At 29.2% G+C, this 17,367-nt stretch overlaps 3 protein-coding genes across 5 annotated transcripts; 2 read left to right on the top strand and 1 right to left on the bottom strand.

The window, feature by feature from the left end:
- The first annotated feature begins 1,109 nt into the window (after positions 1–1,109).
- Rfwd3 (ring finger and WD repeat domain 3) lies at positions 1,110–3,535 on the top strand. Its single transcript, XM_070308354.1, has 3 exons — positions 1,110–1,290; positions 1,506–1,637; positions 1,753–3,535. Exons 1-3 carry the CDS (start codon positions 1,281–1,283, stop codon positions 3,228–3,230), a joined length of 1,620 nt encoding a protein of 539 aa, XP_070164455.1. The 5' UTR covers positions 1,110–1,280; the 3' UTR covers positions 3,231–3,535.
- A 318-nt stretch (positions 3,536–3,853) lies between these two features.
- Ubc4 (ubiquitin conjugating enzyme 4) lies at positions 3,854–9,768 on the bottom strand. Of its 2 annotated transcripts, none has more exons than XM_070307657.1 (5): positions 8,530–9,768; positions 7,041–7,193; positions 6,588–6,670; positions 6,201–6,364; positions 3,854–6,107 (listed from the first exon to the last, which is right to left on the bottom strand). In XM_070307657.1, exons 1-5 carry the CDS (start codon positions 8,563–8,565, stop codon positions 5,968–5,970), a joined length of 576 nt encoding a protein of 191 aa, XP_070163758.1. In that variant the 5' UTR covers positions 8,566–9,768; the 3' UTR covers positions 3,854–5,967. The 2 variants fall into 2 exon arrangements, with proteins under 2 accessions (XP_070163758.1, XP_070163757.1); XM_070307656.1 differs by having other exon boundaries at positions 5,466–6,107; positions 8,669–9,760.
- Prps (phosphoribosyl pyrophosphate synthetase) lies at positions 8,043–16,960 on the top strand. Of its 2 annotated transcripts, XM_070307655.1 has the most exons (7): positions 8,043–8,169; positions 10,021–10,228; positions 10,878–11,061; positions 12,554–12,616; positions 15,450–15,673; positions 15,750–16,083; positions 16,205–16,960. In XM_070307655.1, exons 1-7 carry the CDS (start codon positions 8,103–8,105, stop codon positions 16,295–16,297), a joined length of 1,173 nt encoding a protein of 390 aa, XP_070163756.1. In that variant the 5' UTR covers positions 8,043–8,102; the 3' UTR covers positions 16,298–16,960. The 2 variants fall into 2 exon arrangements, with proteins under 2 accessions (XP_070163756.1, XP_070163755.1); XM_070307654.1 differs by lacking the exons at positions 8,043–8,169; positions 12,554–12,616.
- The last annotated feature ends 407 nt before the right edge of the window (positions 16,961–17,367 follow it).

Raw genomic sequence — 17,367 nt, 5'->3', positions numbered from 1 at the left:
TTTTTATGTTAATAATTATCTTCATAAAATTAGGTTTATATCTAAATAAAATAAAATATTTAATCACAAAGCGGCACACTGTAATATTATATAATATTATATTGAAATATACACTGATAAAATTTAATATTTTATTTTATATCATCATGTTTTTTAAATATAGAATTGCTGGAATATCCTAAATATGTTGTAAGATATATATCATAAGAGGTTTGATACATTTTGAGATAAGGGACCATGTATACAGATTTTCAAGAGTTAATCATATATTTTTATATGCAAAAAAAAAAACACGTAAATATTTTATTCAATAACATTAATTTTACCTTCATATTTTTACCTTCGTATTAAAATCGTTCTTTGATCGATCTCACGAAATATAATATTGTATGTGTAGTGCGAGCAACCTACAAATTCTTCGGTATCTCCCGTGATGAAGTTACATATTATTGTCAAATTGCATCCGAGAGAAAGATAATTATTTGAATATATTTGAAAAATATTTTTGCGTGACTTTATCAAAAAGAAAGATTGCAAAATATATAATATATTAAATATAAAAAGAAATTAAATATATTATGTAATGTCATTATATATTTGACTCACTTCAAAATATTTCGGAATTCTTTTCGCTGAATATGCAATGCGTACGTCAACTATTTTTATTTTACTCCAGAATATTTATTTTACTTGATGATGTGATCTCTTTCTCTCTCTCTCTCTCTCTCTCTTCCAAGCAATTAGTAAATTCATATCAATAATATTATTTCAATAATAAAGCGATAAAAAATTCGTAGGTATATATATGATGTATATATACATTATACATCATATCATATAGTACGTAAAAATAAATAAGGTATTCTTTTGAAGTTCCCGTTTTCTATCGAAATATAGTATGTACCTCATTTTCCACGTTCTTTTCGCAATAAGATAGTTTTCTACAAAAAATCCGATATAAAAATTGCTATTGAAAAATCATTTGAGATTCTATCTCGTCCAGTGCCATTATAATTATACATAAAATTCACAAAGTCAAGTATATATATATACTTTCATTCATATAGAACACACGCATTGTCAGTTAAAATGGAATATAGCCAATGCGCTGTGATGTGCCATTAGAATAGAGATTAAGGAGAACATAATCTTAAAATAAAGAAAATTGATTATAAAACTAATTAATTTGATTTACCATCCTTGCCTACATAAATATTTTACAACCGGCTCATTCTTCTGTCGATGTTTGTGCCATCAGTCTCGATTATAAGATAAAGGTTATGGAAAACAGTAAGTAAGATAAATAATATATTAATAATATATATAAATGGAATAAGAATGGATATGTTTGTAGATTAATAATTATATACGTAACTAATAATTATATAATTTAAGAACGCTAGTCATCTCTTTCTCTCTCTCTCTCTCTCTTTTTCCCTGTTTAATATTTTTTGTTTAGAATCAATCTTCAATTAAATTATGATAACATTATTTTATTATTATAGACGAAAATATAATGCAAATAGAAGAGCAACAAACTGCAGAGGATGAACATGAAAATGAACATGTTTCTTATAATGAAGATAATGTGCAAGATAATAATAAAAATAATGTTCCAACTAACAGTTCACAATCAAGTATGTTTAAATAATAATCATATTATAAAAGTAATAATATTGTTATATATATATATATATATTTATATTTATATTTTCATTTAAATATAACTTAAATTTTCATTTAAATTCACAGCAAATACAGTAGACCAAAATTTGGATGTCTCGGATATTGACTCTGATCAAGCATGTCCAATTTGCATGGAACAATGGACTAGCTCAGGGGAACATCGTTTATGTTGTTTACGCTGTGGACATTTGTTTGGACACAGTTGTATTCTAAGATGGCTACAATGTTCTTGTAATAGTACAAATCGTCGTTGTCCACAATGCAACAAGAAAGCTTCAGTAAAACATATTAGAATGTTATATGCAAAAAAACTGACAGCACTAGATACTGCAGAATATGACAAACTGAAGAAAGAATTGCTTCATGTATCAGCTGAAAAAAATCGTATACAGATGGAATTATCACAGTATGATATCCGTCTGAAAGTATTTGACCAGCAAATGGCTTCCATGAAAAAACGCATTTCTGAACTGGAAAGTCAACAATCGGAGATGGATGTTCATGTAAATCAAAATACTTTGAGTCCCTCTACTAAAAAGTTTCATCTAGAACGATCTATAGAGATCTGTAAAGAGGGTGGATGTCGTGTCTTAGATTTTAATCCATGGCACAAATTTTTGGCCGTTTCTCAGAAATCAACAAATGTACTGTTCAATGGATATGGCATAAGGAAGATTGATTGTGAATATTTCCATTTACGCCAATTTATTTTCTTACACACTCAGGCCATAAGAGATGTAACTTTTCATCCTACGCAACAAATGCTTCTTCTCAGTGTTGGTTTTGATAAATGTGCAAAGCTAATGGATATCCAAAATAATATGACAGTGCACACGTATCAAACGGAACATCAACTTTGGAGTTGTTGTTGGTCAGGTGATAATCCACACATTTTCCTAACTGGTGCACAAAATGGATCCATTACTCAATTTGATATCAGACAAACTTCTGGTGCTGTTAGTGTCTTAGATGGTCATGGTGACAGGTCGCCAGTTGTATCAATGGCAACAGTACCACCAAATCCTGATAGCGGTATTAGTAGGGGTGGATTTATAGCGTGTCGTTTTCATACATGTTATGCATATGAAATTAAAGACTCTATATATTTACCAAAGCAGGTATTTTTAGAAGGTCCCTTTGTTTCAGTACGTTATGACGAGAGAAATTATCATTATCTTATATCGTCTCGTCCTAATACTAGGCAACCACATGCAAGACATGTAGTGTGTACTATTGAAAAAAATTTATCTAATGAAGAAGTAATTATGTGTAATGCTGTACATACATTCCAAGCTGGTAATTCTCAACATCTTTTATCTCGACCATGTCACTTATATGCAGAAAATGATACGTTAGTTGCAGCACATATAGAATCAAGTAGTAATATATCATTATGGAGTACAGCAAGCGGCAAACAATTGCATAGCCTTCCTGTATCAGATGCTGTTTTGGATCTATGTTCATTTGAAGCTAGCGATTATTTATTTTTAGCAACACTTTCTGCAAAAAGGCTTAGACTATATAATTATGGACAATTAACATAAAGTACAAATATACAAAATAATATATAATTCCCTCTTGCCACTTGCTGCGTGTGATACTTTGCGCGAGAGACGATTGTCTTTTCATATAATATTAAGACAGACTGATTTGTTAAACATACTTTCTTTTTTTATACTGTATTAATATTATATATACAAAAACTCTTTAATTGATAGAAAAAGACAAATATATATCTAAAATTTATTCACAACTATAATTTTTTATTATTTCCATAATACGTTCTATCATATTATATTTGTAATTCTTTGTTTTGATTTGATATAATTTTATAAAATATGTAGAGAGAGATATTTATAGAATTCTTAAAATTTTCGGATTAACCACAAAATTATTATTAATTGTTAGATTTATGTTTTTATAATTTAAGAATATATATTATGCTTAATAATTTTTAAAATTTTTCTTAAATTATATGCGTAAATTATTTTTTATATTAAAAATATTTATTTATTAGAGAATTATATATACTAAATATGTGTAAGATTTTAAAATTAAATATGTGCTGCAAAAATGGTAATATAATTATAAAACAATATAATCAGAAAAGAAGTTCTTTTCACAAAAAATTTTTACATACATGTTCTATCTAACAATAAGACTAAATTCATTATATATTCTATTAATTTATTTCGTTTTTGTGTACAATATTAAGTCATATTTGTGTATATTCGATAAGTTTAACAATGTTTTTAGCAAGAAAAATATTTTTAGTAATTCGGGAACTAAAAACTGTGCAGTGGCAAGGCAACTTTATACAGAATTATTTTTATATACCATTTTATATATATGTATAGACTATGTATAAAGAAATTTGAGAAAAATCCATGTTCTCAATTCCTCGAAACTCTGAGATATTTTATATAATTATATTAAATGATAATAGAAGAATGTAAAAATTGCACATTGATCTCGCACAAAGAAAATATCAATAGGAGAGAAATTGTTATATTGATTATGAAACTAGAGCAAAAGAAAACTCTTCCAATAACAATTTTCAGAAATTTATATATACAATAAAAGGAAATCTCTCTCTATGTATGAAGAGACTAGTCTAGTGAGAACAATGAAAAAGAACTATTTATTTTTTCATTATATTGAACATTACAGCGATTAAAACATCAAAAAGGACGAAATCGGATTTCATCCATAAACTCATATATAGAATCATATTCTATGAGCTGAATATTTAAAAAAAAAAAAAAAAAAAAAAAAGTACAGAGCAAAACAGTCTATATAATCGACTGATACCTATGATTTCTAAACAGCCTATGTGAAAATTAATACGACAAATTAGCGAAAATATGAATAAATTTTTATCCTTTCCTAGTATAACACACATGATTTAACATTTGATTGTACAAAAAACTATGCATTTCTGCATCATATACATTATTATACAAATAATGAGCTTAATTAAATTTTCTTCTTCATCTTAGTTGCGCTGTTTCTCTTGCTTCATGATTTTTTACAAATTAGTTATCAAATTAAATCTAATTTTATCAAATATAAAGATTGGAAATAATATGCTACTTTATTTAAATCTTTTTAAATCTTTTGCTTTTTTAAGTTTTGTAATATAAAATTTAACAAAGATTGTAATAAATAAATGCCATTTATGCCTGAATCTGGAATGTACACTGCATGATACAAATATAAAAAGAATGATAGGGTATATGTACCCGCAAACATGTATATATCTGTGATGTAATAGACAATTTCACCATCTCATATAAGTTAACACCAGAAATGTACAAATGTAAGATATTAACATCAAAGCGATTAAGTGAATCTTTTTACAAGTCATATACTATCTCAATAATATACAATTGAGTTTTTGCTTAAATTATAGATTTTTCTATCTCAAATAAAAAATGTTTTTTTGCACATACACATAAAAAAGGATTTAATAATATTGTAAAATTGTGATTAATATATATCCAAACATGTGTATCCTATATTTAAAAAAATGAAAAATGATACATTATTTCTGGTATAATATATTCTCTGCATTAAGAATGTAAATATGCATCTTGTCAGAAAAATTTGCACATTATTGATATTAAACATAAATTATAAAAATTGCAATCAAAATATCTAATTACACATTTGATATCCAGTATCATGAGAATATGTATATTAAAATTTTACTTTACTGAAAATTCAATATCCTTAATGAAAGATCAAAACTTATATAGATACAAGATTTCAAGATAATGTAGAACATTGAAAGCTGATAAGACAAAAATTTGACAATACATGAAAGAAATAATATGCATTTATATCAAATTTGTGACGTATTGTGATTTCTTGTGTATATATACAGGAAATTAAAAATATATTATTTTAAATTTAATATCTCACATGTTATATTTAACAGATTTAATTTTTTTCAGCAATAATGTGGAATTTCAGTAGAATGTAATGTAAATCAATATATTATTAAAAAATACTTGAAATTTATTTAACTGATTCATGTTATGATTTTTTATTAATTATTCGTCATGCCTATGTTATAAATTAGATAAATGACTATTGGTGGATATTGAATGCTTTCCTGGTGATATTTTTTGTATCAGATATTGTCACTTTATGTGCAAAGTACCAATTGTCTCAAACCACTAATAATATCAATATCCGAATATGATTATTACAAGAACTTCTTAATGACAAAATGAGTGGTCCTTGGATGTAACAGATTAACTATGTACTCAGTTATCACTAACTGAAGAGGCAGTGCTCGGTAGCGCGTTCCAAATCCCAATTATATGAGGATAGAGCAACTCTCGCATTATGTTCTTCGATTCCCATATCTGTTAATCTTCTTATCTTGTCATCTAAATCAGGCATTTTTGCTGGTCCTAAAATCAATATAAATCATATTTAGATCCTAATACTATATATTGTATATATACATATATGAATGTGAGTATGCACAGAAATATATCACGTACCACCTGCATATACAAATGTCCAATGTGTGGCGGTTTGCCGAAACATTTCGGGATGTTCTTTATATTGTTTAGCGACTACTGCATCCTGAGGATCATCAGGCTCTGCTGCAGATAACAATGCTTGTAGCGACAGTAATACTGTACGCAGAGTCATTGCAGCAGCCCTTAAATATGTTAAAAAAGAAAAAAGAAAAAAAAATGGAGTTAGTCTACCATATAACTGTGCCCTATAGTCTTAATATTATATAAAATATACAATAAAAAACGTTATATTACTAAATCTCAATTAAATACAATATTTTCACTCAGCATGAGAATTGACATGAAGTAGAACGAAAATGGTTGATATATCATATATTATTTTTTAAATTTAGAGAAAATACATGCCATTGATCTTTTAAAATATCCAAACAAATAGCACCAGTGACTGAAGATATATTAGGATGCCATATTTTTGTTATAAAACGTACCTACAAAATAAGAATCTTATTATTTATGCAATGCAAAATACTTTTTAATCACATTTACATTTTCAGAAAAGAATATAAATAAATAATAATTACTTTATTTATTATAACAGCTTAATAGAATAAAATAGAAATTAAAACTTAGAGACAATAATGATACATAAACATATTGCTGATTTTTATATGGAATAAAATAATAGCTGTAGCTTAATTATATATGATATAATAATTAATAATTAATTCAACAATAACTATAGGTTTATAATATTTGTATTATAATTTAACTTCTTTTACTGTATATAATATAATTAGAAATAATGAATGTTAATTGCATAAGTATTGTTCACAAATTTTTTCAAAAATGTTAACTTACTTTGGGAGGATTGAATGGATATGTCTCGGGAACTTTAATTTCGAGTACAAAATTACCTCCTTCATACGGCGTATCTGGTGGACCAGCAATTTCACCCTTTAATTCGGTAAGACTATCGTTGACCAATTCAACTTTAATCGCACATTTAGCTATCTATTAAATATCAAATAAATAAAATATTAGAAAATCAAGTTGCTACAAATATTTATTGCAGTCTTGCTATATATAACAATTTGGAACATCAAAATTTTTTTAATATATTGTACTTACAAGTTAACATGATTAAAAATAGCTTAAAATATATATTACATTAGGGAAATAAATTTATTTAGGTAGTCTTTTTGTTACAGTTGAAAAATAAATGTAAATATAGCTATATTTCAGCAAAAAACATTAATTTATTATAAAGTATAAATCCGTTAAATAAATATAGAAAAAAATTTATAAAATTCTGTTTTATATATATATATATATATATATATATTTAAGACATAAAAATATATTACAAAATACATTAATTATATTGCACAAGTTGTAATTTCAAAAGTTTATAACTAAACGATATGAATTGACAGAAAAAATTATTAAAAATGGAAATGATATTATAAATCTAAAAACAATTGTGAAACTTGAGAAGACTTCAAATCATAGCAGTATAGCAATGGAATGTTTTTGACAGTTTCAATATATATATACACATATATGACACTTGTTTTGCAATCATCTGTTTTCCAATAAGAAAAACATAAAAAATGGTTACATGTCATTACAGCATGGATAAAAACTTGTAAGAGCAAGCAAACATATTGCTAAACTATGCTTCTACGTAAAGTTTGTATAATATATGGTTCTATGTCATAAATTTCGCAATAATTTTCACAATAAACATGTAATCATAACCTATGACATTTTGCACGATAAGAGAAATCTAATCGACTATTCATAGTGATAATTCACAAAACTGTCATGGTATAACATTTGTGATGCCTTGACGTAATTCAATTTCCTGAAGAGACATGTGGATACATTTTATCGCAACAAACTTTCATACGAATACACAGAATGAGCAATCTGAAAAAGTGTAAAACTACTAAAGGATCTCAATGCAGGCGAGATCTCAGACATCAGGGTGAGTGTACATTTCTAAATCTATATTCAATAGTTTAAACAGATATAGAATAAAAAGATTATTGCATACTACACATTAATACATATTATGATTGATAAACACATGGTACTTTGTTGACATGAAAGACAATAATTTAATTGCTACGAAAATAGTTTTAACAAAATAATAGGAGCACAGCGAGGTATTTTGGACGCAATAGACAACCAATATCCGATTCGCGTTCTCTCTTTCTCTTTCTCGTCGGATATTCTCGAGAGAAAAAGACCGGGTATACAGATGACAGTTGACAAGACGAGACACAACAGATGATCGGCGATTTTTTTATCCTAATTGATATTTCAATCGATGGATAAGAATTACATTTTTGTACGAGATTCCCGGTCGCAGAGATTGCATAACCACGATACGAACTTTTATCTACCGTGCGTTTATCGTGATTCGTAACTCTGGCTCTTTCCCTCTTTCTCTCCGCGTTCACCACGACTTTTCGCACACTCACCTCCTCGCTCTTTATAACCTCTTTGAATTCCCGTTTGATTCGCTGCGCCGCGATGTTCGCCATGGCTCTCGAATCGCTAGGAACGGTTAGCACGATATCATTGTCGCTCACGAATGAATGAACGCATTCGTGGATTACGCGTTCCCTCGAAGAGCTCAGCGTCGCGAAATACGAGGCGTCTTTTCGCGTCGATGCTTAACCTGTCTGCGAATTTTGCCCGTCACCCCCGTGAACAGCCTTCGCCGTTCCTAACCCGTTGCTGTATCGAGAAACTCACGCCGCCGCGTTACATACACATGCAATTTATCATTATTGCGATCAGCGCCGCCGGCGCCACATTGATAGGCAAGGCAAAAGTTGACTGTCACCCGTTCTCGCGCCCGCTCCGTTTGAATTTTGTCTAGAATCACGTCGCATCGCGCGCGACTGCGCCCTCGCCGAATTCCACGAGCTTTCAACGCGATGATTTAGCTGTGCGATAATATCTTGGCGGTTACATGTGTATGCGCCAGTCGATAGATACCTGTCTAGAAATACAACCACATACGGTGTCTAAAAATAACTCTGGCAAAGGAATGGAAAAGTTTCCTCGAGGGTATAGCTGTGTGTCATCGATTTATCAAAAAGATTAACACGTAGGAATGTCAGAGCTCAGAGGCATTTAAGAAATACAATTCTTATATATCTGATAAATCAAACAAGCGAGGAGATATATCGACGATTCCAATTTTAGATGTACCATGTCAAATCATTTTGAATAGAGAGTTAAAAGAGACACTTGAAAAAATACACACAAAAAAAAAATAAATAAATAAAATACGCAGCGTATTGTCTCGAGAATTTTGACACGAGAAGGATAGCCGGCGCGGGGAGCGGAAACACGTGCGCGACTCGGCAAAATCGAAAATAAAAACGCGTTTCTGTTGCGCACCGATCCGATGAGATAAGATGAATAAAAAAAGGAGTAAGAGAATCCGATGGGCAGAAAATGATAGAGAAAGAGATAGAGAGCGCGCAAAAGACGCAATTCTCGCGTCGCTTTATCGATCATTGACGACGTGCCCTTCGCGAGAGACGGAGCGAAGCGCGCGCGCCCGGATGTATATATCCACAATCGACGGTATATATATCTCTACGCAATACGTAAGCTCGATCGCGTTCCTTATCAGAGAGATAACGAATTTTCGTAAGCGTCACACAAAAGGCGAAACAAGCGGGGACATCGGCTACGATAAGAGAACGGCCGCGGTATTTTCGACGCGCGCGTAGGCGGAGCGTGATCCGAGCGACGTCATATCCGGTACAAGCGCCGAGCTACGATTGGTCGATCGTCCCGGTGGTTTCTGTTTCAGTGATGCCCGTGTCGCAGCCAGTGCGTGCCAAGAGTTTGTTACGCGCAAACTTGGAAAATTCACGTGTGCGTGGCTTGCAGAGCAGAATGCCGAATATCAAGGTCTTTAGCGGGACCTCGCATCCGGATCTCGCCCAGCGGATCGTCGATCGGCTCGGCATCGACATCGGCAAGGTTGTCACGAAGAAATTCAGCAACCTCGAGACATGGTAATGGCTTACGTTATCCCGCCGTAACCGCGTTATGTATACTGCCAATTGCACGAGACCCTAGCAATGTAATCGCGATCTGTCATTACACGCGAATCGCGTATTTTTCGCTCGGCTGAGGTCCTCGCGCGAAAACCATCGAGTTTCGCCACTTTTTCCCCTGACATTCATACATTTCGTGGTTTATTTTCCTTGGGAAATGAACGAACGCTCCGAAAAAATTCCGATTCTTTAACTCGATGCTCCCACGTGCCACAAGTATCGATTCCCGCCGTAATATCTCGATACGAACAAAAGACGAGTGAAAGCACGTGCACTCACTATATAATTTTCCAGACTTTAGAATACCTATGCTCTTATTATGGTGACTAACAAGTGCGAGATATTGAAATGCGCTACATCACATGTATTGATAAAAGAGAAAAGTTTCATAATCGCTTTCCGCATCGAGCGCTCAGTATAATACGTATTACTATTCAAATATAAATATAGATTTTTTTCATTTGTCGGAAATAATTTTAATACTCGTAATAGCGTTATTTTTATCTTATATTTTCCAATTATTTGAAAATTTTAATTTGAAACTTCGCTTAATACGCTATATACCGTTCTCATATATCGAAAAAATACAAGATTTGATTGTATCTAGTGTGGAAATCGGAGAATCTGTTCGTGGCGAAGATGTGTATATCGTACAAAGTGGAAGCGGCGAAGTGAACGATAATCTAATGGAGCTCTTAATCATGATCAACGCTTGCAAAATTGCCTCCGCATCTCGAGTGACAGCGGTCATTCCTTGTTTTCCTTATGCAAGGCAGGATAAAAAAGACAAGGTAAGAGAAAGGGGTAAAATAATGATTATTTGTTTAGCTAGATTTATACTCTAAGTAAGTAGATTTATAAAATATATATAGAGTATACAAACTAATAAATAATACTAATTTGTGATTACGATGCTTTATGTAGATCTGTTATTTTTAAATCAAGATATTTAGACTACTAAAAATTATCATTAAGCACTGATATTAATACGATAGTATTTAAAGTACATTCTTTATGATTAACTTTTAGTTGAGAAGGATTTGAGTAAGGGGCAAAATTAATTCTGCTATTTGAAAATAAATTTTTCGACATTATTATGAATAATGTACTTTAAACACTGTATCATACAAATATTAGCGCTTGACAATTCTCATACTGGCCTAAATATTTTTCTGTAGATTTTTTTCTAAGGGAGAGAGAGGAAAAACGAGCCAATCTTAATTTATTTGTTTCAATTATTTTTATGTGTTTTGTATTTTCTCTTTATATATCAGGTATAAGTGAAGATATCAATAAATTAATAATTCTTACATTAACATATTGAAGTATTCCAAAGTATTATATTTTTTTAATAAATTGTATTATTTATTTCTCTTTAATGTATATACTTAAATATCATTTGACTGAGATTATACCGACAATATATAACGAGTCATTTAAAATCATAGTATATGAAATAATAAATAGTTATTATGCATGTGATACATGTATTGTATCTACATTTGTAGTCGCGAAAATTTGTGTGTGTGGAAAATTTTATTCTCAAAATACTTTTGAAAGTTACATTTCTATTGTAAATATCTTTGTAAAACAGTAATTATATTTTATATCTCATCAAAGACTAAACCATACATCATATATGCATATTTTTTTTATTGACTACAATATATAAGATATCTCTTTTTCACACTCATATTTACAAGATGCTTAATACTTTCTAGTAATTAAAAGACGTGTTTTTTTTTTTTTTTTTTTTTTTTTAATATAGCTTTTATAATCTCAATCATTACTAATATGTGTTTAATTAACCCATCAATTAATATAATTATAGTCTAGTCAATAAAGGAATATTAATTCCACTAGTTTCCACACTTGCAGTTAAAAAAATTAATGACTTTAATTTTAAAAATGAAAACTTGTACAACAATTTTTTCAACAAAATTTAAGTGTCTCATGGATATATAGATAGTTAACGTACACATAATTAATATGCACATAAAATTTTCCCCAGCTTTTATTTTATGATTTTTTATTCAAGAATATGTTGCCACTTTTTTAATATATATGATACAAACATAACAACTTCTTTATATTATAATATTATATATAAGTATGCAAAATCTATGTCTTTTGTATAATATATGTTTCCAGTTTCTGTTTTATTTAATATTATCTTAAAATTAATGTTTGGGTGATAAAGAAGGCAAAAATAATAAGGAGGAAACATTGTCTTCAAGAAGAAGCTATTTCTTTAATGTTCTTTAATTTCTTTAATCTTCACAGGGCAATGATGGTGGAGACTCTAAAAATCAGATTGTCATGAAGTCAAACGAGTGGAAATTCAGGGTAACTTGCGGCGGTCCCTTTTTATCTATTATATCTTCTTATTCTTTCATAGCTTTTAACAGACCAGTGGAGTAATATCATTTTTGGAACGCAAAATTTGTTTTCATTGTCATATATAAAATATGCTTATGTTCTGCCGGCTTTACGTCATTGGCTGCACCAGATAGGAGAAAGATACACTTATACATATTACTGGACTTTCATCATTTGTTGATTGTTATAATTTTTTTTTTTATATTCTTAAGGGATATATTTTTGCATTTTTGATAGGCAAAACTAATAAAGACATTAATCTTTTATGAAAATATATATATCATGTTATATTGGCTGTCTTGATTTACAAGTGCAAGTGTCAGTTGATATATATATATATATATATAATATTAATAAACTAGGTAAGCTATGCATGTTAATATAATAAATGAAATTTGTAATAACATTTCAAAAAATTTTGTATATTATATATATAAAAGTTATATCAAAATTATTATTACAACAATAATAAACAATATCATTTACGTAACTATTTAAAAATTATACAAATCAAGCATGAGTTACATAAGTTTCTACAAGTTATATTAACTCAGATTTGTGTATTCGGAATTTTATTTCGAAACAAACATTTGTTGCTTTTAATATCAACATTTACATATTATTTTGAAACACATACAAAAAAAATGTAGATGATTATAATATTATATATTATGTATATAAATATAGAAGTATAATTTTTAGCAACTTATCATTACTAATACAATTATGATAAAATGTTTGTAACAAGACAAATAGCAAATGTTTTAGACATCTGAGCACTGCAAATGCATACATTCCAAGCATGTTGTTCAATAATAACATAAAGGGTTATCAGACATTGGATAACCCGGACGGGTATTGCAAAACTCGTAGATTTCTTTGAGGGGGGTCTTGTATGCACATTTCTGTTGTTGCGTCAATTTATCAATCTTTGATATCTCACATTTGGTTAATATTATACATTAAATCACAATATATTTGGTATTGTTATACATTATATCACAAATAAGATTTTATATATATATATATTCTTTTTTATTGTTAATTCAATATATTTATTTTAAGTTTATTAAGTAAAAATTAAATAAGAAAGATATTTATTTGCATGATATTTTTATATATTATTTTACAACAAAAATGGGCATATCTTTTCAGTATTATTTGGGTACTGCATGAGATTAATATATATAAGGTAAAACTTTAAAAATTCTATCATTTTGAATCAGCTGTTATGTTAGACAGTTATTAATTATCATTTGTTATATTTTTAAATTATTCTACAGTGAAAAGAGATATTATTGGGTATAATGCTTATTAGAAAAGAAAACTTGTGTGTATCTTTTTAAGATTCTGAATAGTTGGGTATTTTCAGGATATTCTGCCCGACCTGTCTACAGTAAGTATAATAGCAACGAGATTGTCGAGTGCGGCGTTTGCAATGATAACTCGATCAAAGATCCAATTTGTAATATTGATTTTTGAAATTAAGATGAAAATTTTCTTTGTAGGACTAACCAAACTTATATAATATTGTTGCTATATAGCACATTGGTATCCCCATGTATGAATGAATGAATGAAACATTTGGTCAAAGCATATTGATATCCGAATGAGAGGGCAAAATATTAATATAATAGCAGTACACTTGCAGTACATTGTTCGCAATTAGTATAATGTACGCGGAGTATATGGGGTGTATTAAGAGTACGCGTACATATATGTATGTTTCATTGGGTACTAATTATTGAGGTTTAAATCTGTGTTATTGTCCGACTGCACTAATCAAGTATCGTCCATCCTTATTAATGCTTAAATAGTGTAGGAATGTGTCAGTGTGGGGTTTTTTTTTTTTTTTTTCCCCTTCGTAATAACTTATATCCTGTCAATATAGTAATTATAAAAAGATGTCTTGACATAATTATTAATACGATCTTTTGTAAACTTGATGTACAACACTCATATATCACAAGTGACATGTTAAAAATATCCTATCATTTGCACAATGCATTTCTTTATCAAAGACAATGTACTAATACAGATATATTTTAATTTATAATTATAAATTCTCTTTTATATAATTTTGCATAAATGTCAGAGATATGCACTTGCAAAAAAAAAAAATATATATATATATATATATATATATATATATATATATATATATATATATATATATACTGATCTATATCTGATATCTATATTTATTAAAATCTATTTTTATATTTGTAATATATACTTATTATGAATGTTTGCCCTCTTGTTCATCTCATACCATCCTTTGCTATATGAGGATAAGGGACCGAGATGCATTGTGTTTCGTTTTGCGTTCATAATCTTAGATATTTTGCTTCACTTACAATAGTTATTTAGAGTCTAACTGGGGTGCATTTGCAACGTTGTGTCTTTATCAAAATTTATTCTCTATAAATGTATATCTTCTGAGAAAAAAAAGTAATATTTTACTACATAGCCATTTTATTCATATTTTGTCCCCTCTGAAAAAAAGAAAATCTCTTTTGGCAATTTGTTTCCAATATTTAAGTAAAAATCAAATCCTATATCTTAAAAAAGCCGTAGAGATTAATTGATATTGTACCCTGTGAAATTTTTGTTGAGTTCAAAAAATAGCAAACAGACTGGGGCTTATAACTTTTTTCGATTTTTCGTTATATGTTTTCGGCGTGTTTTTATGAGATTTTAATAGCAATTTCTTTAAATTGCAGGATATTTCCAGTTGCAAATGGACTTGAAGGACTCGTCCGAATTCTCGAAACTTATCTTATCGAAATGTGTTTTACAGAGTCGCGCGCCGATCTCCGCGAAGCTAGTGGCAAATATGCTTTCCGTAGCGGGTGCTGATCACATTATCACAATGGACTTACACGCTAGTCAAATACAAGGATTCTTTGATATCCCAGTAGATAATTTATTTGCCGAGCCAGCTGTCCTCAAATGGATTAAGGAGAATATTGTTGAATGGCGAAATAGTATCATTGTCTCCCCTGATGCGGGCGGCGCCAAAAGGTAAATAATAGGAAGGGAAAGACGAAATTCTAATCAAAGATATATTTTTTTTTCTAACACTTTTTTTATTTTACAGAGTCACATCTATCGCGGATCGATTAAATGTTGAGTTTGCGCTCATACATAAAGAAAGAAAAAAGGCGAATGAAGTCGCTAGTATGGTATTGGTTGGAGATGTTAAAGACAGAGTCGCGATTCTCGTAGACGATATGGCCGATACCTGCGGTACTATTTGTCATGCAGCGGAAAAGCTGTTAGAAGCTGGTGCCACAAAGGTTTACGCAATACTTACGCATGGTATATTCAGCGGCCCAGCAATTAGCAGGATTAACAACGCTTGTTTTGAGGCTGTGGTAGTGACTAATACTATTCCTCAAGATGGTCACATGAAAGATTGCCCAAAGATTCAGGTAACTGTCGCTCAAGAAATCATACTATAAAATTCTTTCTTATCGCGATAATAATGGTGGTGATAATATTGTAGAGAGTGATTTAATTTTAACATTATAGCATTAATTTTTTATCTTTCAGTGCATTGATGTATCGATGATGTTTGCTGAAGCCGTAAGGCGGACGCATAATGGTGAATCTGTATCATATCTGTTTTCAAATGTACCGTATTAGATGAAAATCTTCCTATTTTAAATTGAGATTTATATTAGTTCTATATTTTCATGAATTTCTAACAGTAAATCTGACACTAATCAATGCAGAATCATGATAAATTTTTAGAAGACTAGATTTAGATATATAAGTCGATTTTCTTTTCTTTAAAATTTAGTAGCCCACGCATTCTTCGAATTTCTATAGATAGTAGAAAAAATATATAATTTTTTGTCTTGTTGGAATTTTGTTGTGATCAAAATTGCAGCTTCTGCTGTAAATAACTTGTTGCATCCTTATCATTTGTTCTGCTTAAAAAAATAAAAGAGGAGTTGATCTCTTATAATAACAAGATTATTAATAATTTAATATATTAAAATGTTTGTCAATATGTTTAGATGTAATACGTGCGCACCGCACGTAATATTCAGGAAATATAATTTACTAATTCTAATATCCTGTATCTAAACAAAATTTTTAAATTTGTAATATCTCTGCATAGAAAAAATTTTCATATATTGATGCTAAAAATATATAAATAAATTTTCGTAATTATATTAAAATGACCCTATTGTGTTGTGATTATCATGTAGATAAGAAAATGGTCGTTTTCTTTTAATGTGATCATATTTTAATATTTAATATATCAGCCATATTACAATAAAAAAAAAAGTTTGTAATGTAGATTTTGTTTTTATTTAGAAAATAACTCCAGACCAACAGCTTAATATGACTATGATATATGGAAGCAAACTTTTCTTATTTGATGAAAAAAATGTTATTGTTATTCTATTAGATATAGCAATAAATGTATAAAGAGTAAAAAGTAGTACTTATTAAAGAATATATATATATATATATATATATATATATATATATTCTTTAATAAGTACTACTTTTATATATATTACTTATATATATAATACCACAAAATTCTTTTTTCTATAATAGATTCTTCGATTAATATTTGATCACTTTTTAATAAAAGATGTCAAAATATTATAATCATGTTGAAAATTTGAAAAATAAAAACTAACTTTTATTCATATCAGACAAAAAATGAGGAGATAAAACAAAAAAAAGGAGATAAT

Source organism: Polyergus mexicanus, unplaced genomic scaffold (assembly GCF_030449975.1).
Source record: "Polyergus mexicanus isolate NDT 795.1 unplaced genomic scaffold, iyPolMexi1.0 SCAF_15, whole genome shotgun sequence".
NCBI classification, from domain to species: Eukaryota; Metazoa; Arthropoda; class Insecta; order Hymenoptera; family Formicidae; genus Polyergus; species Polyergus mexicanus.
This window is presented reverse-complemented; position numbering and strand designations above follow the sequence as displayed.

Excerpts from the sequence above, each read along its gene's own strand:
- Rfwd3 (XM_070308354.1), top strand. Across the intron at positions 1,638-1,752 it reads AACTAACAGTTCACAATCAA|CAAATACAGTAGACCAAAAT; the intron begins GTATGTTTAAAT and ends TTAAATTCACAG.
- Ubc4 (XM_070307656.1), bottom strand. The coding sequence starts at position 8,731 with ATGGCGAACATCGCGGCGCAGCGAATCAAACGGGAATTCAAAGAGGTT. Across the intron at positions 7,194-8,668 it reads AGGTTATAAAGAGCGAGGAG|ATAGCTAAATGTGCGATTAA; the intron begins GTGAGTGTGCGA and ends GATATTTAATAG. Across the intron at positions 6,671-7,040 it reads ATCCATTCAATCCTCCCAAA|GTACGTTTTATAACAAAAAT; the intron begins GTAAGTTAACAT and ends CTTATTTTGTAG.
- Prps (XM_070307655.1), top strand. The coding sequence starts at position 8,103 with ATGAGCAATCTGAAAAAGTGTAAAACTACTAAAGGATCTCAATGCAGG. Across the intron at positions 15,674-15,749 it reads GATGCGGGCGGCGCCAAAAG|AGTCACATCTATCGCGGATC; the intron begins GTAAATAATAGG and ends TTTATTTTACAG. Across the intron at positions 16,084-16,204 it reads AAGATTGCCCAAAGATTCAG|TGCATTGATGTATCGATGAT; the intron begins GTAACTGTCGCT and ends TTTATCTTTCAG.